The sequence below is a fragment of the Portunus trituberculatus genome, chromosome 47, assembly GCF_017591435.1.
Source record: "Portunus trituberculatus isolate SZX2019 chromosome 47, ASM1759143v1, whole genome shotgun sequence".
In the NCBI taxonomy this organism is placed as follows: Eukaryota; Metazoa; Arthropoda; class Malacostraca; order Decapoda; family Portunidae; genus Portunus; species Portunus trituberculatus.
The window spans coordinates 22,629,754-22,654,753 of record NC_059301.1 but is presented as its reverse complement, the minus strand read 5'-3'; the positions used below and the strand labels follow the sequence as shown (position 1 = coordinate 22,654,753).

Genomic DNA, 25,000 nt, shown 5'->3' with positions numbered 1-25,000 from the left:
AATGGATTGAATAATTGATTAAAAAAAAAAAAAGCCGAACACAAGGCGGAACTATTTTTCGGACACAAATCATTAATAGCCATGTCAGCTCATAAACAAGTCGTCCAATGGTGAGACTGAACATTAATCACCTCAAAGCAGAATGGTCACACAAAACATTAACTTTGATATACAGTATAACCTCTGAGTGGCGATAACACTTTGCCCCGGAGCGGCAAATGAAGCGTGGATTGAAAGGGCATCAGTGTTGGCAGTCAGTCCCGGCGTTATTACATCCAGTGACTCGCAAAACACGGCACTGGTGAATGAGTGACGTGTAATGGGAAAGTGTCAAGATAACTTTATGCGCAGTACGACTCGGTAAACATTATAATGATAAGAGAAATGAAAAGAAATTATTGGAAAGTGACACAAAGAGGAAAATCAAGACACTTAAAGAAATAAAGTCGTTTGTATATTGCTTCTCTTCCTCGTATTTTAATTTTCCTTGTGAACGGAACATCGACAGTAAGAGAGAGAGAGAGAGAGAGAGAGAGAGAGAGAGAGAGAGAGAGAGAGAGAGAGAGAGAGAGAGAAAGAGTATCAAAACACCTGAGAAAATAAATTATCCTTAGGGTCTTGCATTTCTAGTTTTCTTTTCTTCATTACTTTTATTTATTCATTTATTTGCTATTCATTTATTTATTACCTATTGATTGATTTTTGACAGTGAGAGCCACATTTGAACATTTTCCTCATCCCTTCATCTTTCCTGTGGCCAATCTTCATGTAACAAAGAAATAAAACACATTCACGTTGCAGCGCGTGAAGCAATGCAGTGATCAATGAAATAGTAAATGAAAAAGCAGAAAAGGGAGAAATTTGACCTTCGGGAAACCAGATTTAAGTCCATCAATCAATCAGGTGCCGTGTCCTCAGCGTGGGCGACTCTCCCTCCACATCCATCACCGTCCACGGCTCTCCAAATTGTACTTGTTGCCTTCCATAGTCCCTGTTTTGCAATGACATGGTCTCTCATAAGGGCAATTTTGAAAGGTTGCAGGTAATTAGCCAGCTTGCCAATGTGTGTATTTTCTTTTTTTTATGAGCAGTTATGATGGCGCAAAAGAGAAGTCGGCAAAATGATAAAATGAAAATTCAATTAAGGACACTAAGGAAAGTAATGGTAAACTAGACAAGGGAAAATTAAATAGATGAATAAAAGTGGAAGAAAGTGAACAAGAAAATGATGTTGAATTACCACCAGAATCATGAAAAAAATCACAGGGGGCAGATGTCATTGGTGTTCTCTCACTGTGATTTATAGAGTCCTTGTTGAATTATCACTAAAATCATGGAAATAGACTTGACAACTCTAACAGGGCAGTTCTTAAAGGTAACAAATAATCAGTCAGGTTGCCATAGGTGTTCCTCCATTGGTGATATAGAATCTTTGTTAAATTATCACTAGAATCATGAAATATACTTGACAGCTCTAGTAGGGTAATTTTCATAGGACACAGTCGGGTTATTTTTATTGTATTTTCCCTGCATTACTGAACCTTATTAGATTACCACTAAAGTCCCGAAAAATACTTGATAACTCTAAACAGGAGAATTTCAAAGCTGATTAATGATTAGTCAAGCTTTCAGGGATGCTCTCCTATTGCTGATGGAGAATTCTTGCTAACTTATCATTAGAAACACAGCTATATTTGAAAAGTAGAATAGCGTAGCAGGGTATATTATATTATTTCTGGTTCTAATGGTAGATGGTCTATTATTTGGTTTTATAGGTGCCTATATCGATGTTTTCTGGGTTAAAACAAGAAATGAATAAAAAATAAGTAAAAGATACTCATGATTCATAATTTTCAGTTGCATAAAAGAAAAAAAATTGGAAAAAATAATGGAATGATTCTCGTTCAAAACAACTAGTTTGCATTAAAGAGAGAAAAGTAAAAGTCAGACGCAAAACTATGAATAAATCTCACATAATTCTATACTGACTTAGATGTGACCACCACCACAGTCTTACCAAGCCAATCTGAACAAACCCGACCTGAGCCGACCCGATCCGACCCAAATTGAGGTAAGCCGAACCAAGATAAACTGCCTAACCGAACCGAACCGAACCAAACTAAGTCGAGCCGAAATGAACGTAACCAAGTGAAGCCGAACTGAGCGTTGAAGCTAAAAAAAAAAACCAAGACACTACTAACCTTACTTTGACTCGTGGCTTGCATCCGGTGACGCCTGAAGGTCGCGCGGAAGACCAAAAGGGCACCAACACCGCCACCACCGCCATCACCACCTCCATCATCACTGTCGTCACGTCATGTCCTTCCCCGAAACGTTTTTCTTTATGGTTCCGAAAAGAAGCAGTTTGTGGTGGCGACGCGTCCTCTGCTTGTTTTATGGTAAAGAGAAGGGGAAACTTTTTTTTTTTTTTTTTCTTTTTTATGAGAATGCGAAGAGGAAGAGGTAAAAAGTAGTGAAAATTCAAATAATAATACTGAAAAAGGAAGGATAAAACAAGATAGATAAGTAAAATTGCAATGAATTAATACGAAGAGGGTTAAAAAAAAAAGCAATGATGAAACAGAATAAGAAAAAGACAAAAAAAAATATACCTTATGAAAAAAAGAAAAAAAAGGAGTTAAATACGTTTAAATAAGAAACCACCTCAAAAACAGAACAAGAGCAAAAAAAAAAAAAAAAAAAAAAACTTTAAAAATCAGAAAAGAAAACGGAATACGAAGAAAAACCACAAAGGGAGGGAGGACTTTAGAATTCAGCAACAATAGAATTATCAGCAGTGGGGAAGAGTGCACCACAGAAACAATATGGCGGCGGTTCAGGTGAGGGGCGAGGCGGCGGAGGAGGGCAGGTGTGGAGAGAGAGAGAGAGAGAGAGAGAGAGAGAGAGAGAGAGAGAGAGAGAGAGAGGATTGGTTCGTTTGTTTGTTTACTTGTTTATTCTATTGGTGGACATGTTTCTTTATGTGTTAGGGTGGACGGTAGGATTCTCTCTCTCTCTCTCTCTCTCTCTCTCTCTCTCTCTCTCTCTCTCTCTCTCTCTCTCTCTCTCTCTCTCTCTCTATGAATAAGATGAATAAGTGAACAGATGAGAACGAGTAAACGTAAATAAAATACGAGACCTTTCTTCTTTTCTTTCCTCTTCGTTTTTTTTTTCTTCGTTTCTTTCGTTCTATTTTTGTCTGCTTGATTGTACATGCCTCTTCATTTATTTATTTGTTTCTTTATTTAGATTTATGTCTGCGTGTGTGTTTATCTATGTCTATTTATTTAACTATCTATGTATCTATTCTATCTATTCATATCGGTACCGCTCCTCTCTTGTCCATTCGTCTTTCCGTCTATCTAGCTGTCCGTTTATCTTTTCTATCCATATATCTAACCATCTGTCTTTCCGACTATGTAAACAGGTACTTTCTGCACCATTAACTCTATATGGTGCAGTGCTGGTGAGAAAACTGAAAAAAAATAACAGCAATCCCACAAAAAAGCTCGCAGATTTTGACGGGAGTAAGTTTAAGATGGTACAGTTTGAAAGTACCTTGATACACGGTACAATGGGTTTACCTTTTCTATTCATATGTATCTACCTGATCTATTTACCAACCTACCTCCCTACTTATTCTACCCACCAATCTACCTACGTGCGCATCTTCTCTTCTCCCAAAGGCAACCAGGTAGGCCAGACTAGACCAGACTTAAGGAAAGGAGAGCAGAGCAAGAGGCCGCCAATAAAAGGGAGCGCACCCTTAACTCAGAATCGACCACCGCAAGACTGACTGGCAATTTATGTGAAATACGAAAGTGAATGTCAAGGGAATCCTGGGCTGCCACGCGACCGCCGCCACTGTATCTCTCTCTCTCTCTCTCTCTCTCTCTCTCTCTCTCTCTCTCTCTCTCTGGCAAAGTTATAGGTATAAACATATTTTTGCTTACCTTTAGATTTTATTAATTTATTATTATATATATGTATTTTTTTTATGGCTCGCGGTGGAGTAGGAAGTTCCAGTCACTGAACATTCTTGCCTTGACGTTGGTTTGGGTTCCTAAATGACAAACCTCGTGACCTTTTGAGGCGGTATTGTCTGTCTGTTCCTCTGTGGATCGATTGGTTAAGGATTTCTCTCTCTCTCTCTCTCTCTCTCTCTCTCTCTCTCTCTCTCTCTCTCTCTCTCTCTCTCTCTCTCTCTCTCTCTCTCTCTCTCTCTCTCTCTCCGTTCACTTCCGTTTTCCTATTCTTTCTTTCCCTTTTCTTTCCTTTTCCTTCCCTTTCTTTTTTTCTTTCTCTTCCTCTCTTTCGTTTTTATTTCTCTTTTTTTCTTTCTTTTCTTTTGCAGTAAAGATAATCACATCTTTGTCTAATGGCTTTGTCTTTGTGTTTCTTTGTCTCTCTCTCTCTCTCTCTCTCTCTCTCTCTCTCTCTCTCTCTCTCTCTCTCTCTCTCTCTCTCTCTCTCTCCATAACGGGAAAGCCATGTGGCACTTCGGTAAGTACGTAGATTCCCTTAGAAAAGTATTTGATTTACTGCACTTGACGGCAAAAGTAGCCCCTGCCCTAATTTACATGTTAATGCATTGTTCTCCCCTTCTCTCTCTCTCTCTCTCTCTCTCTCTCTCTCTCTCTCTCTCTCTCTCTCTCTCTCGTGTGGTAATGATCTTATTAATGTTCCGTAAAATAATGGAGATCAGTTATCCTTTCATTATCTCTCATTTCACTCCGGGTTGGCTGCGTCCGTCACGGTTGTTTACACTTCCCCTTCCGGAGTAATCACGCCATCATCATATATTCCGCTCATATTTGTCTTCGCTCTCATCGATCTTCAACCCGACTGACTCCACGACACGAAGCGAAGGGAGTTGATGTCACTTTATCTCGTCATTCGATGCTGAGGCCTGGATATCTCTGAAGGACGATGCAGAAACTATATCCTCGTTTTTTTTTTTTTTTTTTTTTTTTCGAAGTGTTGTTGCTCTTTCACTTTCTTAACCCATTCATTTCTTCTTCTTTTTTTTTTAGTGCAGTAACTTTGTGGAATTTTTTTTTATTTTATTGTGTTTTTGGGTGAAAGTCTTCGCTCGTAAAAGAAAATTAAAGGAAGGAAAATATTGTGTGATTTGTGGTTATAGTTTACGTGACATTCTAGTAAGGTGTTCTTCTCGCTGTCAAGAGTTCGTGAGTTCGCTCCTCGCTCTATGTAGATTGTGGGTATAACATGCAACGCAATTCTTCTTCTTTTCTTATTTTTCTTTCTCATCTTCTCTTTCTCCTCCTTTGCCGGAATCAGCGCAGTGTAATCTTGTTTTCGTAGCGCCATAACTCTCCCTGTTTTCAGTGATGCAAAACATAAGAATATTTTGCCTTCTCCTGAGTCTCTTTGTCCTGGATATCGCGGAACCGTGTATTGCATCACTCACAACATCTGCAAATACTTCCAGCAGTTCCAACTCTTCATGCTGGGATTGATAACAGCTAACATTGACACAGCCTGGAAAAATCAGACACATGCAAACACCAACACACACACACACACACACACACACACACACACACACACACACACACACACACACACACACACACACACACACACACACACACACACACACACACACACACACACACACACACACACACACACACACACACACACACACACACACACACACACACACACACAGCTGAGTACGTGGGAGATACGCCAGTTGTAAGAGCGAGGGGGCGATAGATTAGTGTATTATTAAATCTATTACATCTCCTTTGTTATCCTTTAGATCCAACGGTATAAAAAAAGGACGAGACGATGAAGGACTTTGATTTCATCGATAATTAAATAACCTTCCAAGGAAAGCCATGAATGAGCGGAGGCGAGGAAGGTGAGAATACCTTAGTTACTATCTGGAGTTGAGTCTTACGTGAGGCAACGGAAATAGGCTCCAGGCGCGTACTTTATACTGGGAAGGGCGTCAGATTGGGCCTTTGGAGTTATGGGTGCGAGACACGTGTGTCCTGAGGCGTCGTGGCATGAATAGCCTGCCGAGGGTGGTGACGCGTCCTTTCACTTGGTCCAATTCCTCGCGGCGCCGGTAAGAGCTCCCTCAAAGAAGACTTGCCACCAACACGGCATTTTCAGGTTGTGGGAAGGATTTCAGATTTGAGGACGGAGCTAATTTAGTACGAGGAATCATGGTGATAGCGATGGTGGTGTAACAGATGACATTTCGTGGAGGCTTTTTTTTTTTTTATTTCACCTTTCCTTTTTTAGCCTTTCAAGGAGACCAGCTAAGGGAAAAAGATAGAAAACTCAAACATATGCCTCCACAATTCTGCAGCTAATGAAAAAAGAAACAAAAGATAATGAATGGGAAGTTAAGAAAAAAAATTGAACAGTAATAAAAGAGTGTAGCGTGTAGAAGCAGGCAGGAGTGGAGCTAACGTAAGGCTGCTGGAGATCTTATACTGAGCGTTTCCCGGCGTCTGTGCCTCCGTAAAGACCAGGTGACGTTTAGTGAAGACGGCATATAGTCAGACATTCTCGTGTGTGTGTGTGTGTGTGTGTGTGTGTGTGTGTGTGTGTGTGTGTGTTTAATCTAACTCAGAGCTGCAGGGTGTGTACACAAATTTGTGATATAGAGGTAAACAATACGCACATACCTTAGCTCGCCAGCACTGCCACGCTCAGCACGGGGAAACGCGTTCAAGTGGCTGGCAGTCGCGGGTTGGACGTTGCTGGCCGCGCTTGGACACTCTAGGACAAGAACTTCAGTCGTTTTATTCTTAACCCAGATGCTGCAAACGTTCACACACGCACCTCATTGTGACTGTGTGTGTGTGTGTGTGTGTGTGTGTGTGTGTGTGTGTGTGTGTGTGTGTGTGTGTGTCGGTTGGTTGAAGGGGAGCTTCATTAAATCACGCTATAGGGGTCGGTGAGCCCAGCCGAACTAATGAAATTCTGAATAAATTATCATCGCAAACATGAAGCGCTGAAAAGAAAAGAATGGAGAGAGAGAGAGAGAGAGAGAGAGAGAGAGAGAGAGAGAGAGATTTTTTTCCATGCGTTTCCAGAATGTCTACAAGATGAAAAAAAAAGAAATATTTGATTGGGTCTTTTTATTTAAGAATAATTTTTGTTCTGAATTTTTAGTGTTATATTAATTGTTGTGAGTTTTACCATCCACAATATTTCTCCTCCTTGTTCTTCTTTTCTTTCTTTCCTTTCTTTTTTTCTTTAGCATTATTCCCCTTTCCTTTCTTTCCTCCCACAACATCACTTCCTCATCTTCCTTATCACTCCTTTTACTTTTACTTCCTACAAGAAAATCACTCCATCTTTCTTATTTTCCCTTTTTTCTTTTTCTCTTTTTTCTTTCGTACGCTTTCTTCCCCTCTACTACATCTTTACTCCTATTCTTCCTTCCATTCCATTACAATACCATTCCTCTTCTATCGTATACCACTCCATCACCATTTCTTCCCTTCCTGCTCTTCACATCACTACTCCTTCCAGTGCTGCCATCACTTCTTCTCATCCTACCCTGCACATCACTCTTTCCCTTCCTTCCTTCCCTCGACATGCAACTTTCCTCCCCTGCCTTCTTCTCCGCCACTCGTCGTTTCATCGTCTAATGAATTTAATTTCTTCTATTTGGGATCCATTCTCCCACGCAGTTCACTCACCCCACCCCCGCCCAGATAAACGTCTTATCTCCCAGCGTAAATGTTGGGGCTTTCATCGTGATACGCGCTGTTGGGAACCCAGTACCTTTGACATTGTACCTGTGTTAATGTACCTATGACATCGTATCAGTGACCTCCTCAGTGTGATGCTGTAATGGTTATATCCTCCTAATGAAACAGCGCCTTCTTTTCTCCCTTCCTTTGATCCCTCGGCCCGTTCGTTCACTCTTAACTATTCTCTCCTTACCAGCTTTTCCGTCTCCTTCTATCTCTTCTTTCTCTTTTTCTTTCCCATCTGTTCTGTTTTATCTTTCTTTTCTCTTTCCTGTCGTTAGCTATTTCATTCTTACACACTCACCTCTCTCTCTCTCTCTCTCTCTCTCTCTCTCTCTCTCTCTCTCTCTCTCTCTCTCTCTCTCTCTCTCTCTCTCTCTCTCTCTCTCTCTCTCTCTCTCTCTCTCTCTCTCTCTCTCTCTCTCTCTCTCTCTCTCTCATAAATTCTATTCTGCTGTCACCTCTTGCCTTCCCTCTTGTCTATTCACACCTCTCCCATTCCTTTGTTCTATTTCTTTCGTATCCTTTCTTCTGTCTCATGTACGTCTTTCAAACACTTATCTTCTCTCTCTCATTTTCTCTCCGTCTTTTCCATTTCGTTCCTTCCGTGTCCCTCCATACACATTCAAACCTATTCACCTATCTCTCTCTCTCTCTTTCTCTCTCTCTCTCTCTCTCTCTCTCTCTCTCTCTCTCTCTCTCTCTCTCTCTCTCTCTCTCTCTCTCTCTCTCTCTCTCTCTCTCTCTCTCTCTCTCTCTCTCTCTCTCTCTCTCTCTCTCTCTCTCTCTCTCTCTCTCTCTCTCTCTCTCTCTCTCTCTCTCTCTCTCTCTCTCTCTCTGTCACCGCCGTTTACCTCACTCACTTCTCCCATCTCTCTTCTCCACCAGTGCGGGTTGGGATGCCACAAGAAATGCCTGGAGACGCTGGCCATCAAGTGCGGACACAAGCGGCTGCCTCGCAAGATGACCACTTTTGGGGTTGACCTAGCACAGCACCTCACGGAAACCAATACCACCGTGCCGCACCTGGTGGTCAAATGCGTGGCCGAGATTGATGCGCGAGGAGGCAAGATCAAGGTGAGTGATAGAAGGGACGGAGGGATGGGAGAGTGGGAGAGGGGGAGGGTAGGGAAGGAAGGAATAGATGGAGGGAAGGAAGCATCAAGGTGAGTGATTGGGGTATCGGAGAGGGAAAGAGGGAGGAAGGGAGGGAAGGAGGGAGTGAGGGAAAGGAGAGTAAGAGAGAGAGAGAGAGAGGGAGGGAGATATGAAGAGTGTGTGTGTGTGTGTGTGTGTGTGTGTGTGTGTGTGTGTGTGTGTGTGTGTGTGTGTGTGTGTGTGTTTAAGGTCCTTTAATGTATGTATGTCTGGTTTTACATCGCTTCAAAATTCACAAATCTGTAATCCTTAAAATAAAAAAAAGAAGTTTGTGGAGGGAAACATATTTGCATTTTTACGTTGGAGTTAATTTATGTAAGTTTGACTGTAATATGTCAGATTTATTTTTACAGTTGCATCTAACGTTGTTTATATTTGAGATTGATACGTAGTGAATAAAATGATATACTCCAAGTGTGTGTGTGTGTGTGTGTGTGTGTGTGTGTGTGTGTGTGTGTGTGTGTGTGTGTGTGTTATGGGCTTTAGGGAAGATGTACGTTGTGTAGTCAGCAAACTTATTAAGAGGACCTTGTTCTTTACCGCAGAGACTTTCACATCCTTCACTGCTCTGCGCTGCCCTATACGTGTCTGATTGTTGTTTGATCCCCGTCTGGTCCCGCCTTTCTGTTATTCCATGTTCGTTTTGCTCTCCCATTTCGCTGCCTGTTCTCTGTTCCTCCGTGCTTCCGAATAACAGAATACTTGACTCTCCCTTCCTGTTCCCCTCGGGCTGCTCTTCTATTATTCCCTGAGGGTTAAGCTTTCCCCTCACCCTCTCCTTCCTCCCATCCTTCCCCTTCCCTCACTGGCATCACCCACTAACCCGGACGTGCCTTTGCCTTCGCCCCTTTACATGTCTTTTCCTTTGCTAATCTGCTTCAAAAATCTGTACTGGACCAGCTTTCTACCTATTTTGTGCATTAGACACATGCATTACCAGCCACTCACTCCCTTTTCTTGTCATTATTTCCCTCCTTATCCAAAATACGCTTTCCCTTTTGCTTTCTGTTAACATCATCATGCCTGAAAATTCTTCATTTACTTTACCACCTCCTCACTTCCAAACATGTTTCCTCCTAACCTCCAAACCACCTCATTTCACCATTTACCCTGCCCAGCCACATCCCGGCACCCAGTTTCAGCACACAGTATCTCTCTCTCTCTACAGGGAATCTACCGCGTGTCTGGAGTCAAGAGCCGCGTGGAGAAGCTGTGCCAGGCCTTTGAGAACGGAGCGCACCTGGTGGACTTAAGCGACCAGCACCCGAACGTCATCGCCAACGTGCTTAAGCTTTACCTTCGCCAGCTGCCAGAACCTCTATTGACCTTCAGGCTGTACCCGGACTTCATCAGGTGAGCGAGACAGTCGTGTGAATGGTGTGTGTGTGAGATGGACAGGTGAGTGGGTGAGGTGGGTGAGGGATGAATAGGAGATTAGATTAGATTGGTGAGACAGACAGGTGACATATAGGAAAGGTCATATAGGTAACGTGATAGACAGGTATAGGTAGATGAATATAGACGTAACAAGTGGAAATCAGAAGAAGTGAGATAGTTGAGGTGAAATGAGAAGAGATAGAGAGATAGATAGGTGGGATGGTGGAAAGGTCCGATAGATAGTAGGTTAGTGAAGAGGAGATGGACGGGTGAAGGCAGGGTAAAATAGATGAGACAGGTGAGGTAGTCAGGTAGCGATGCAGGGAAGTGATGGGTGCAAGGTTAGATTAAACGGATGAACTGTGAGCGAAGAGATCTATCCTAAAGGGAAGAAAAATTATATACAGGTAGAGAGAGAGAGAGAGAGAGAGAGAGAGAGAGAGAGAGAGAGGTGAGGAAAAGGTTAGTTTCTATAATTAAAGGAAGAGAGGAACGTTCAAGGTTAGGTGGTGAAGGTGAAGGATAGTAAAAGAGAGAGAATATTGAAAGAAAGACACATACGAGGAAAGAAAAATACATTGACAACTAGACTCAAATAACGACCTCTTACAAACCCATAACTTAAATTCCTTACAAGAAATATTTATTAACGTGAGAAATGAATGAGAAAGAAAAGAAAGGCAGAGAGTAAAGGAAGGAAAAAGAAAATAAGAAGAAATATAACAGAAATATCATGCACGCAAACAAGAACAAAGATAAGATAAAAAAAAAAAGTGAACGCTGCTTTTTTTTACCTTTATATTTCAGAAACACCAATATATTCTATCCTTCAATACCACCAACTTTTATTATTTCTTTAATGCTTTCCACAACCTCATAATTTCCATACACACACACACACACACACACACACACACACACACACACACACACACACACACACACACACACACACACACACACACACACACACACACACACACACACACACTAATCAACCATTCACTACGATAAAAGAAATAGTGGGAAAAAAAAAAAAATGCGATCACCTCCTCTGAAAAGACTTACCTGATTAACTGAAAAGAGAAAAAACAGGAGCAATTGAGCGTGAGATAGCGGAACAGGGAACAAGGATGGGCGTGTGGGCGGAGACGGGGGCAGGAGTGTGCTGTGGGATGGGTTTCCTATACCCATTCATTTCCCCTTAAGTTTATCGTTCAATGTGGCGAGAGAGGAGGAAAGGGGAAGGAAGAGGAGGAGGGTTGTTCAAGAGAGAGAGAGAGAGAGAGAGAGAGAGAGTAGTATATGTCATCCTCTTTTATGGTACTTGATGCCATTTTCCAGTTCGAAGTTTACTCTTTTACGGGAAGAACGAGGCGAAACAATACTGAAGGAAAGAAGGAAAGGAAATGAGAGAGAAAAGAGGAGGAGGAGGAGGAGGAGGAGGAGGAGGAGGATGAAAGCGGAGGAAAGGCGTGAAATCTGTTAAAGAATGAAGGACGTCTGGGAAGAAGATATAAGAGGAAGAAGAGGAGGAGAAGGAGGAGGAGGAAGCAGGAAGGGGAGAACAAATAGTAGAAGACCTATTGGCCCTTAGGAGACTGATAAACTACGCAATCTAATCTGAAGTAAGAGACGTAGGATAGTAAAGTCGAAGGCTCCTTACTTACCTACCCCCCTTCCTCTCTCTCTCTCTCTCTCTCTCTCTCTCTCTCTCTCTCTCTCTCTCTCTCTCTCTCTCTCTCTCTCTCTCTCTCATTGGATTCATCGTTCCGTAAGATGATAAAGAGAAGTTACATGGTTTATTATTTTTCTTTTGTTGTACAGTAGTGACGAGAAAAGAGGCAGCCATCAGTGTTGCTATTTGCACTGGTATACTTTAAGCAATGTCAAATTTTACTTCACTAAATCGAGCTTAATTGAACTTTTATTACTACTACTACTACTACTACTACTACTACTACTACTACTACTACTACTACTACTACTACTACTACTACTACTACTACTTTTAAAATGAAAAGAATAATAATGACAAAATTAAGAAATAAAATGATCAAATAAAAAGATAAATTAGATAAATGAATGAATAAGATAAATATACGAATAAGAATAACAACACCTAGTGAGCAACATTCTCTCTCTCTCTCTCTCTCTCTCTCTCTCTCTCTCTCTCTCTCTCTATATATATATATATATATATATATATATATATATATATATATATATATATATATATATATATATATACACACACACACACATATATGAATGAATAAGAAAAGAAACCCCCATTTTATTTTCCTTTCTACGTGACTGAAAATATGCTCTTGACACAAAATACTTGAGCGCTTGTCAACTTTGTTCCTGGAAGCCTTGAGCCCTTCAGTACCATAACGCGTTTTCATATTCATTCTACTTACTATTTGGCGATCTCATACAGCTTCAGATACTTATGTGGGGATTAAAATAGTGAAGACTCTGGCCATTAATCTTCTGACCTCCATAGACCCTTCCTAATGTCAATCGTCTAATCATTCCCCAAAATCAAGGTAAAAAAAAAAGCGTACCAGTGCTGAAGGAGTCAACCCTTTCAATACTGGGACACATTTTTACCTTGAGATTTGTGTACGATTAGACCATTTTATTGACATGTGGAAGGGCCTATAAAAGTCAACAAATTAATGGCCAGAGTCTTCACTATTTTAATACCCGACATAAATTTCTGACGCTGTATAAGATCACCAAATAGTAAGCAGAATAAATATGAAAACGCGTCATGATACTGAAGGAGTTAAGCGTTATATTATCAGTGTCTTTTGGAGGAAGGGAGGGACGAGGTGTGAGTAGGAGGGGGTGAGGGGATGAGAGTGTGGCAGGCCTGCAGACGCTAACGAGGACTTCAAGAAGGAGGAGGAGGAAGAGGTGAGCGTTTTGGCTACGTAAGTGTTGCGCAAGCTGGGGAAGTGTTGGGGGGAGAGGTGGGGACGCGTAGTGAGGGGGAGATGAGGATGAAACATAGTCGATGGCCTGAGCACTCTTGAGGACGATTAGGGCTTGAAAGGGCTAGAGAGAGAGAGAGAGAGAGAGAGAGAGAGAGAGAGAGAGATTAATTGTACTTTTTTTCATTCTTGTCTCTTTAAATGTTTTGCGATTTTATTTCGTGTTTGTTTATATTATGTAACGTATTTCTCTCTCTCTCTCTCTCTCTCTCTCTCTCTCTCTCTCTCTCTCTCTCTCTCTCTCTCTCTCTCTCTCTCTCTCTCTCTCTCTCTCTCTCTCTCTCTCTCTCTCTCTCTCTCTCTCTCTCTCTCTGTGTGTGTGTGTGTGTGTGTGTGTGTGTGTGTGTGTGTGTGTGTGTGTGTGTGTGTGTGTGTGTGTGTTGTGTCACATTTTACCTCTGCCATTGTTCTTCCTTGACTGTCTCTTTTGGTTTAAGCTTTTGTCTGTTTGTTTTTTCTTTTTAATTCTTGTCAACACTTCTCTTCCTCCTTTACTTGCCTTTCATTCTTCTTCCTCCTCATCCTTTTCTCCCCATCATCTTCCTCCTCTTCCTCTTCCTCTTCCTCTTCCTCCTCCTCCTCCTCCTCCTCCTCCTCCTCCTCTTCCTCCTCCTCTTCCTCCTCCTCCTCCTCCTCCTCCTCCTCCACTACATACCTTAACAACGCCACGCACTCATCCTTCTCTTCCTCCTCCTCCTCTTTACTTTTCTACCGCGTAACCATCACCTTCACCACATCTCCTCCTCCTCCTCCTCCTCTCCTCCTCCTCCTCCTCCTCCTCCTCCTCCTCCTCCTCCTCCTCCTCCTCCTCCTCCACTGAACACAGTATTTAGGACACATTCTCTTCGCTTCCTCAAGAACCCTTCATCCAGGAAGACAAATTTTTCTTTCTTTTTTTGAAGTATCTCTGTCTTTCCGGTTCCCTTTTGCTCCTTCTCCCAGTTTCCTTCCTGTATTATTCATTGGTTTCCTTCTTCCATTTCATCAGTTACCATTCTTTCCTCATTAATGGGTTTGTTTCGTTTCTCTGCATTCTTCTTTTTTTTCTTTCATTTTCATACTGCCTATTTTTTTTTTTTTTTTTTTTTAATCTCTTCTCTTCTCTCTTCTCGTGTTGTTGTTTTTTTGCCTCGTTCATGTCTTGCCTTCTTGCCTGCCTCCAGGTTTTCTTCCCCTCTTCCTCCTCCTCCTCCTCCTCTTCTTCTTCTTCTTCTTCTTCTTCTTCTTCTTCTTCTTCTTCTTCTTCTTCTTCTTCTTCTTCTTCTTCTTCTTCTTCTTCTTCTTCTTCTTCTTCTTCTTCTTCTTCTTCTTCTTCTTCTTCTTCTTCTTCTTCCTCTTCTTCTTCTTCTTCTTCTTCTTCTTCTTCTTCTTCTTCTTCTTCTTCTTCTTCTTGTCCTTCATCTTCAGCGTAATATGATGGGGAGAGGATGTGCAAAAAGAGAAGACCTTGCTTCTTCACTGCATGAGAGAAACATTTTGGAACATAAACCAGTTCTTACACACACACGCACACGCACACGCACACACGCTCACACGCACACACGCACACGCAGGGCCTCGCTACAAGGACACCACCCCGTTAAAACATCCTCCTTGGCCGCTGCTAAAGTCGATCCCCTTATAAAAGGTCCTCGTTATAGCCTCCCCCTGCTTACACCTTCCCTCTCCCCTCTCCCCCACCCTTCATTCCTCTCCCCTCTCCCTTATCCAGCACCCTTCATTCCCCTCCCCTCTCCCTTCTCCCGCACCCTCCATTCCTCTTCCCTCTCCCTATGCCCCTTCCTCTGATAAAGCCTCGGCCTAATGCCTCGCTTATAATGGTCCCTGCACCTCTCTCTCTCTCTCTCTCTCTCTCTCTCTCTCTCTCTCTCTCTCTCTCTCTCTCTCTCTCTCTCTCTCTCTCTCTCTCTCTCTCTCTCTCTCTCTCTCTCTCTCTCTCTCTCTCTCTCTCTCTCTCTCTCTCTCTCTCTCTCTCTCTCTCTCTCTCTCTCTCTCTCTCTCTCTCTCTCTCTCTCTCTCTCTCTCTCTCTCTCTCTCTCTCTCTCTCTCTCTCTCTCTCTCTCTCTCTCTCTCTCTCTCTCTCTCTCTCTCTCTCTCTCTCTCTCTCTCTCTCTCTCTCTCTCTCTCTCTCTCTCTCTCTCTCTCTCTCTCTCTCTCTCTCTCTCTCTCTCTCTCTCTCTCTCTCTCTCTCTCTCTCTCTCTCTCTCTCTCTCTCTCTCTCTCTCTCTCTCTCTCTCTCTCTCTCTCTCTCTCTCTCTCTCTCTCTCTCTCTCTCTCTCTCCTTATGCCGTTACCCTCATGTACCTTAGTCATTCCCTGAAGTGCCCCTGATGAAGTCCATTTGTTTGCGTCAAGGTTACCTGCAGCTCCCTTCAAATGTCCCCTACCCCTGCTTCCCTGTCCCTGTCCCCTGTCTCGCTCCCTGTATCCTCTGCTACTTGTTCACTACCCCTTTCTCCTGCCCACTCGTTGCTCGCCACCTTGACACCTTGATAGCGACGCTCCCTCCGGCGGCATCCGTGACTTCCCCCCTGTTGTCTCTCCCCTGCCAGCTCGTCCACGTCTTGTTCCTTCCTGACCGCAGGGGATACAAGTGTTTTATTTCTATTATTTTTCGTATTTCTCTTATTTTGTTGAGCTTCGGTGTTCAGTTTTATCATTCTTACTTCAGAGTTCGTGAAGAAGTGTGTGTGTGTGTGTGTGTGTGTGTGTGTGTGTGTGTGTGTGTGTGTGTGAGCATACATACACGGATTTATGTATGTCGGTAAGATATCTAAAAAGTTGGTCAGTAAATTTCAGTGTGTGTGTGTGTGTGTGTGTGTGTGTGTGTGTGTGTGTGTGTGTGTGTGAGTGACTGTTTAGTATTTGAAGGCTTCCTTCCCTTAACCAACATCGCCTTTGCCAGCGCAAGGCATGAGTTTGGCCAGGCCTGCGAGAGTGTGGGCCATGTGTGGGCCGAGTGGCACTGACAAAGACACACTTCCACAGAATCGCCAAGGAGTGCGGGACGGGGACGGGGGCAGAAGGTACCAGCCGCGCTGGGGAGGAGCTGCGGGAGCTGGTGGGACGCCTGCCTCGCCACCACCTGGCCTGCCTCGCCGTCCTCATGCATCATCTGCACCGCGTCGCAACTCACTCCCAGCTCAACAACATGCCGCCCTCCAACCTCGGTGAGTCGGGTCGACACGAGTCCGGCTGCAGCCCCTCACGTGACTACTGGAACTGAACTAAATACATTTCTTTCCTCGTGTATTGCGCTCACTCGCGCCACCGTGCCAGCGTCCCTGAGAACTGTAAAACCTAATGACTTGTAAAGGCGAAGTAGTAGGCACCAGGAAAACACATTTGTGTCTCTCACCCTCGAGTCATTTACTCCGCACTGGTTTGCAGGGAGGCAGGGAGCGCGAATGGACGCCATCGAGTGGCTGTGTATATTGCGCGCCTTGTATAAATTTTTGTGTAGGCAAGGAGAATTTCTACCCATAATCACCATCCTTCAGAGTTTCAGTCATTATGATGTGCTCAACATCCTTCGCTATTGCTGAAGGACTATATCATTTGGTGTCAGTGGTAGCGGTATGTACTTCGCTAAGAGGTACCGTGCACAGTAAAAAATTATCTACTCATTGAGATCCACAGTCACCGAATTCCGTAACCATAAGACCATATTTCTAAACACTTTGTCTTTTCTTATACATTTAACAGGGTCAACGCAAGTTTGGGAGAATTATCAAGAATAATTTAATTTTTCTAGTGATAATTCAATAACCAGTCTGCATCAACAGCAATAAAAAACAAAATACACGAAAACCCAGCTAATTATCTCTGTGACCTTTAAAATACATCCACGATAGGAGAGCAAAACGTTTAAGAATATGAACCTTAGACCTCTTGATGCACTATAAAGACCTCCTCACTCTGCGTCCAGGCATCGTGTTCGGGCCCACGTTGTTGCGGACGTCTGAGGGCTCTGCGTCGCTCAGCTCCCTGGTGGACACGGTGCACCAGACGCGGGCCATCGAGCTGCTCATCATGTGTGTCAACGAGATCTTCGGACACCAAGACCCACTGCAGGTGTGTGTGTGTGTGTGTGTGTGTGTGTGTGTGTGTGTGTGTGTGTGTGTGTGTGTGTGTGTGTGTGTGTGTGTGTGTGTGTGTGTGTGTGTTTGCACTATATAGCGTCACATGTATAGGTGTTAGTCACATATGCATTACGTAGTTGTGTTTACATTGCAGGCTGCGTCAGGAGTTACCAGCAAGCGAGCCGGCGAGGACCAATTCCGGCCATCACAGAGCAAGAGAGAGAGAGAGAGAGAGAGAGAGAGAGAGAGAGAGAGAATTAGGAAAGGATTTAAGACGACGAAAATACGAGAAAGATAAAAGAGAGAATAAGAAGAGGAGATGAAGCAGGCTAAGAATTTGGCTGAACAGAGGAGGAGGAGGAGGAGGAGGAGGAGGAAAAATGTGACAGGCTAGGGAGGTCATGTGTAGGTTATGGAACGTTAGGAACGGAGAGGGAAAAGGAGTTAAAGGAAGGAAGGTAACAGACATACATACATACATGCAGGCAAACAGACAGACAGACAGAGAAAGAAAGACAGACAAACATGGGGTGTATGAAAATAGACATAAGCTGCGAGAGAGGAAAAAATGAATAGAGTAAGAAAAAGAACGAGAAGAAAGAAAAAGGAAAAAAAAAAAAAGAAGGAAAGAGAAAAAAATATTAGACATGAAGAAAAATGTTAATTAAATATCCTCTTTTACTTTCTTTATTTCCCTCTTTCTTTTCCTTTGCTCTCGACTCACGTCTCTTTCACCCCTTCATTCATTAACAGTAACCTTACACTAACATTAACCTTACACTAACGCCTCACCTTAATCTCACACACATTTGCTCTCACCCTTCCTTCCTACCTCTCTTTCACGTACCCTTTACGTATAATCCTCCTTCACATTCTTTGCTCCCATCATTTCAAGTCATCGCTCACCCTCTCTCCTTATCTCCTGAGCAGGCACGGCAGCGTCCCCGTCAGCAGCAGCAGCAGCAGTAGCATGGTGTACACTGTGCCTATCGCTGGCTACAGAAGGAGCACCACTGACTCAGAGGACGCCCACTCCACTTCCCACGCGTGTAAGGAAAGGAAGGACTCAGATGTGCAAGGTGGGAGGACTTGAGAGAGAGAGAGAGAGAGAGAGAGAGAGAGAGAGAGAGAGAGAGAGAGAGAGTCAGTTTGGTTCACATTTCTCATATTTCACAGTGAGGTATATTGCAGCATTGGTGTCTAATATACAGCTGCTCCAATTAGTGACATGACAAAGATCGGTGGGATGCTAACGAGTGAACTTCTTTAAAATGCAGCTCCACAAAGACCAGGAATCGAAATGGGAATGCGAGAAATGCAGGCGATCATTTGATACTTGTTTTTTGTGTGGGAATGTTCGAAAATAAGTCCAGTGAGTTTTTCAATGCTGTGAATAAAAAAAATAATAAAAGATAGAATTGGAATAGTGACAAATAAAGCTTCACAGTGACAGAAAAGAACTTAACTGGGAATGTGGCAACTGCAGGAAATCATCTAATACTGTTCTTCCAAGGTCATAAATGATTAAATGGGGAAAAAAAAAAGTAGGAGAATATTGATATAAAAATTATAAATCAATTGAAAATGTGGCTTTTTAGTCTCTTTATTTAAGGAAAAGATGAAATATGGTTATCATCTCTGCCACACTCATTTGAACTCAATTTTTCCCTTTTTCTTTTAAGAGCTAATGACAAATGAACGACTTTATAATGCAACTGCACAAAGACAAAGAATAACTAAACTAAATACACGATAAATGCAACCAATCCTTTATTACAACCCTTTCTTCCTTTTCTGCTTTCTTCCTTTTTCTTTCTTTTTGATTAGGGAAAGGAAAAGAACTGATCTGAAACATTTGGTGGAATACGAACACTACTTCTAGACAACTGTGCGAGGAGGTGAAGGTCGATGAGCAGGAGGAGCCGCCCGCCCTGGCTAATCATCGGGTGCAGCTGTGCATTATTGAACGAGGCTGGTGGTGATGGACGGTGGTGTGTGGCTCTGGGTCTTGCGAGGGTGAGGTGGTGATGGTGGTGGTGGTGGTGATGATGATGATGATGGTGATGGTGAGGGTGGTAGAGTGGTAGGGCTGGTGTGCGTGTTGGTGGTGATAATGATATGAAGGAAGGAGGTGATGGGGAAAGGAGGATTAGGAAGATACGAGTAGGTTTTAGAGGTTGGGTGGTGGTGGTGGTGGTGGTGGTGGTAATAATGATAAGGAGAATAAGGTTGAAAAGAAACTAAGGAAGATGAGAGGAAGAAGGATGGATGTATAAAAGGTAATAGTGATGAAGATGAAATTAATGGAAAGGGAGACAGACGATGGGGGGGAAAAAAAGATGAATAGAATAAAATAAAACCTAGTAATAAAGATAGAACAAAAAAAAAAAAGGAGACGAATATGAGAAGGAGAAGGAACAGTTTCAATATACACGAGGTTGTTAAGCAACAAAACAAAATATAAAGATGAGAAGAGAGGAAAAACTATGATGATGATGGCGACGACGATAATGAAGAGAACAATGATACTTTAAATCCAGAAACTTACCACGTGTCACCCATTACCATAATTAGTTCACCACGCTCTTCACTCATTCACTCACCCTTCCATTCACTAATTCATTGACGTTCTTTCCACCACCACTGCAGATGACGACTGGGATTCAGAGAGCTGGGAGGAGAGCGCCTTTGAGGGAGTAGGGAGTGGTGTGGGTGGCGATGCTTCCTCCGCGGCCCTCCCTACCACCACCACCACCACAACCATGAGCAGCAGTAGCAGTAGCATCGCCGCCGCCGCAGCTGCCGCCACCTGCCCTGTGCCCCCGCCAAGAGCGTCGCCAGCAGCCAGTCGCACCTCCGCCGGGCAGGCTAAGATTTATAAGACGTCTCTGAAGGACTACGTGGGGCTGGAGGGGGTGAGTAATGGCCCGAGGGAGAGAGAGAGAGAGAGAGGAGAAAGAGACGGAGTGTGTGTTAAGGAAATGAGTACAAAAGGAACTGGTTTATGTAAGACTGAGGGATGAATATGTGAAATGTTTGAGAGATGAATTGATGCTGTTCGGCGGATCGAGTCGAATTGGTGTGGGTAAAAAGTGCCACGGTGATTGATTGAGTTCTATGGAAGGTTATAAAGAAATGTAGGTTATGTACTTAGGTAGGTAGAAAAGACAGTTATTTAGACTAATGTATTGATAACCAGACAGGTAGACAGATCAATGCTAAGTAGATTCACAGACAGATAAATGGATGGATGGATGGATAGATAGACAGATAAATAGACTGATTGATAGGTAAATGTGTAGATAAACAGATAGACAGACACATAGATAGATTGATAGAAAAACAAATCAATTCATATAATCAATGAGATACAAACAGGCAGACAGACAAAGATACAGGCAGACAGATAAATGCATAAATAGTTAATAGATAAATACATAGATAAACAGGTAGAGCACGTTGGCCTTTTCAGTCCCTAATCTTCAGCACAGGTGAGTGAGTGTTGAGGGAAGGGGAGCCCGATCTCCATGTCGTCTGAATGATATAAGTGCACTGCAAAGCCGCCCACCAGTACTTACCTAGCGCGGAGGAGTGAGTGGGTGAATGGATGAATGAGAGAGAGAGAGAGAGAGAGAGAGTGTGTGTGTGTGTCAGTCCGTACCGTCCCTCCGCAGACAACAGACAGGTGCTTCAGTCTTACTAATCACCAACACTCAACACTTCCCTAACTCTCCCACTGCTCAGCCATGGCATACATTAGAGTGTAAACACTTGCTGACATTAATGACGAACTACACACGCCCCTGACACATACTCCGGGCTAAATAGAAGGGATAAATGTCATTCTCTCCGTGTCTCTTCATAGAATTGTTTACTGAATGAACTTACTGGAATGTAGGTGGATTGTCGCCTGAAGAAGAACGTTTGTAAGATGGAGTCACTAGTTTATGGAATGTAATTACTAGTCCAACGGAAACTTATAGGCAGAGAATACTAAGTGGCCTGTTTCTCCTTCCGAACTACGAGAGATAAACGCCACTTGGAGTCTCTAAATTTGTGTTAGGATTATTTACACCTTAAGATTTGATAGTGGATATAATGTTGAGTGATATGGGTACCTAATTGGGATTTCTCTCTCTCTCTCTCTCTCTCTCTCTCTCTCTCTCTCTCTCTCTCTCTCTCTCTCTCTCTCTCTCTCTCTCTCTCTCTCTCTCTCTCTCTCTCTCTCTCTCTCTCTCTCTCTCTCTCTCTCTCTCTCTCTCTCTCTCTCTCTCTCTTTGTTGCCCTTAGCCCTCTTTCCGTCAAAAAAGAAAAAAAGGAATAGTCTTCGCCAAAACCCACACGCTGACGCCCCTCCTCTCTCTCTCCAGGTGGCGCTGCACGTGTCCTCGGGCCTGCACACCGCCCATGACGTGGTGCACCAGAAGCTCCGCAAGACTGTGAGCGACATCTCCTCGTCTCTCAGGTCGTCCTCCCCCGCGGCGGCAGCAATCACCACTATCACCACCACCACCACGGCCGCAATTGCCTCCCCCGCCGCCACCACCACCACCACCACCACCGTGCTTATTCCGTCTCCATCAACGCACGACATGCAAAGGAGAGGCACTTTGGAGGATGTGAAGAAAGTGGTGGTAGGAGTAGGAGTAACAGGAGGAGGAGGAGGAGGTCAACAGGATGAGAGGAAGAGCATGGAGTCCTCCCCTCGGAAACCCCTACAGCAGGAGGAGGTCACCAGGAGAAGACCACCCCATTTGGAAGAGACTGGAAGGAGACCCACGATAGAGGAGACCCCGAGGAAGAGCGAGGAGGGAGCAAGGAGAACCGAGCAGGAGGCGAGCAGGTCCCACCAGCAGACGCCCAGGCCGCAGGTGTACAAGAGTGAATCAAAGGGCAGCGTAGGCGAAACGGAGCTGAAGGAGAGAGAGAGAGAGAGAGAGAGAGAGAGAGAGAGAGAGAGAGAGAGATTTACATAATACACTAAAAATCAACCTTCCTTCATCCTGACAAGCCCCTGATATCTCTCCGTAGGTCGAGGCGCGGATGGGCGTGGCAGGCGGGGCAGAGCAGGTGGTGGTGCCTCCCCCGCGAAAGGTGAGTCCCCTGTTGGGTCAGCGCGCCGCCCTGGCCCAGCACAGCGGTACTGACTCCTCCCTTGACTCAGACCATAGCTACGACCTGCACATCCAGACCCACACGCCCGCGCCGCCCTCTGTGCCCACACACAGGCGCGCTGAGATTGGGTACAGCGCCACCACACGTTCCTTCTCCACCTCCCGTGACGCGTCCCTCGACAACCTCACCTCCTCCGTCACCTCCTCAGATTCCTCGTCGCAGGAGCTTGACTCGGCACACGCCACCGAGGACTCCCACAGTTCGGAGGCGCCAGACGACCCCCACGCCCTCAGCCACGCCCTCACCTATTCCTCAGGTAGATCCGAGTACGAGGTTCCTTCTTGCATATGTGAACATCCATAGTAAAGACACACACACACACACACACACACACACACACACACACACACACACACACACACACACACACACACACACACGGTAGCTCTGGTTAGAGCGCTGGCTTCACAAGCCAGAGGACCGTGATTCGATTCCCCGTCCGGGTGGAGATATTTGTGTGTGTCTCCTTTCACGTGTAGCCCCTGTTCACCTAGCAGTGAATAGGTACGGGATGTAAATCGAGGAGTTGTGACCTTGTTGTCCCGGTGTGTGGTGTGTGCCTGGTCTCAGGCCTATCCGAAGATCGGAAATAATGAGCTCTGAGCTCGTTCCGTAGGGTAACGTCTGGCTGTCTCGTCAGAGACTGCAGCAGATCAAACAGTGAATTACACACACACACACATACACACTTATTATTTTATCCATGTATATTCTATTCTTATTTATGTATATATTGTAATTACTTTGTTTCTATAGATTGAGAGAGAGAGAGAGAGAGAGAGAGAGAGAGAGAGAGTTCCGCGCTTTACTATTTACACACTCAGTGACATCCTTCCTCCATTTTATTGTTTTACTCGCAGTGAAAAATAATTGGATTTCATGAGAGATTTACTATTCTCTCTCTCTCTCTCTCTCTCTCTCTCTCTCTCTCTCTCTCTCTCTCTCTCTCTCTCTCTCTCTCTCTCTCTCTCTCTCTCTCTCTCTCTCTCTCTCTCTCTCTCTCTCTCTCTCTCTCTCTCTCTCTCTCTCTCTCTCTCTCTCTCTCTCTCTCTCTCTCTCTCTCTCTCTCTCTCAATGCAACATGCACATAGACACTAACTTCCCTTTTGTATGTGTGTGTGTGTGTGTGTGTGTGTGAGTAAGTGAGTGAGTGAGTGAGTGTGGGGGGTGCGTGCGTCCGTGTGTGTGGGCTGGTTGATGTGAGGGTGTGGCTTAACGGTAGGAGTGTTCTTTGAGTCCACTGCATTTTTAGGGCTTGAGGTGAATGTTGGATGTTGAGATAAAAGGTCCCGTGGCTTCACCTTTAAGCTCTTGAGGAACTCTGCTCTTTATTTAAGGGTCTTGGCTCAGAAGTTTGGTTAAGAGATAGGCTTTTATTTGTCTTAACAGGACGCCGGTATAACTCCTCTAGCCTCACCCCTCCATCTCAGTCCTCTCTCCCTCCGACTTCGCTCCCTCTAGTGTGTGTGTGTGTGTGTGTTTGCTTCGTTATATCTAGATTTAGAGGATTTATTTGTTGTCGGGTTTGTTAGAGAGAGAGAGAGAGAGAGAGAGAGAGAGAGAGAGAGAGAGAGAGAGAGAGAAAGAGACGATCCCAACATTAAAGACAAGTCTGGTTATCAAAGCGTGTGTGTGTGTGTGTGTGTGTGTGTGTGTGTGTGTGTTGTGTGTAAAGAAAATCAAAATGACATGGACATCACCACCAGGAACAACAACAACTGCAACAAGAACAACAACAACAACAACAACAACAACAACAACAACAACAACAACAACAACAACGCCAAAAACGCGAAAGCACTGAAATGTCTTGGAGGCAGCAAACTCTCCTCCCTCCCTCCCTCTCCCCCACACCGCCCAACAGTGTCCTCATTGCCCCTACAGAACAGTATGTCTTCCTTAACTGATTCCCATTCATCATGTCTGGATACGACACCCTCCCTTCCCCTCCCCTGTCCTTCCCCTCCCCATCCACCAACGCTGTGTTTGCCGCGGAGGACGGACGGGTTGATCGATTATGACAGTGTGGGCGTGGAGAGAGTAAAGTTACCTGCATACCAATGAGGGAAAATGCATCACCCAAGCCCCACCATCACAGTTTCTCTCGCGGGGAACTTTTCTCGTAAGCTGCCTAAGTTACCAGCGTCTCATTTACGTGCTCGTCATAAACACGTCACGAGGGTTGAGAGATCTTGAGGTGTGCGCCAGCTTTTCATTGTTGTTGTTGCTGTTGTTGTTGTTATTGTTGTTGTCTCCCCTGGCTGTGGTTTATGAGGAGCTGTGAGTGATCCTGAGTCTTAGTGATCTACATAAAATGTATCAGGATGAAAGCAACCTGCAGAAAGACAAACAGAAGTATGCTCGTTTCTTCCTAAAGGCCTAAACTTTTGCTTCACGGCGGCCCATGACAGCGGTGTGTGTTTGCCAGAAGACATTCGTGTTCTCTTTTAATTTTCTATCT

At 44.1% G+C, this 25,000-nt stretch overlaps 1 protein-coding gene across 14 annotated transcripts in view; it reads left to right on the top strand.

The window, feature by feature from the left end:
* Window positions 1-25,000, top strand: part of LOC123520795 (rho GTPase-activating protein 45-like) — a 207,321-nt gene that overhangs the window by 175,084 nt on the left and 7,237 nt on the right. For 13 of the 14 annotated variants that reach the window (XR_006679379.1, XR_006679378.1, XM_045283401.1 and 10 more), the window contains 9 exons: window positions 8,634-8,822; window positions 10,072-10,256; window positions 16,271-16,452; window positions 17,211-17,356; window positions 17,519-17,580; window positions 18,295-18,443; window positions 20,014-20,279; window positions 21,735-22,283; window positions 22,396-22,795. Coding sequence is in view for 12 of the 14 variants with exons in the window: in XM_045283401.1 (XP_045139336.1) it covers window positions 8,634-8,822; window positions 10,072-10,256; window positions 16,271-16,452; window positions 17,211-17,356; window positions 17,519-17,580; window positions 18,295-18,443; window positions 20,014-20,279; window positions 21,735-22,283; window positions 22,396-22,795 (2,128 nt within the window). In the remaining 2 variants the exon portion in view is untranslated. The remainder of the gene's footprint in view (window positions 1-8,633; window positions 8,823-10,071; window positions 10,257-16,270; window positions 16,453-17,210; window positions 17,357-17,518; window positions 17,581-18,294; window positions 18,444-20,013; window positions 20,280-21,734; window positions 22,284-22,395; window positions 22,796-25,000) is intronic. The other variant, XM_045283392.1, reaches the window with a different exon arrangement.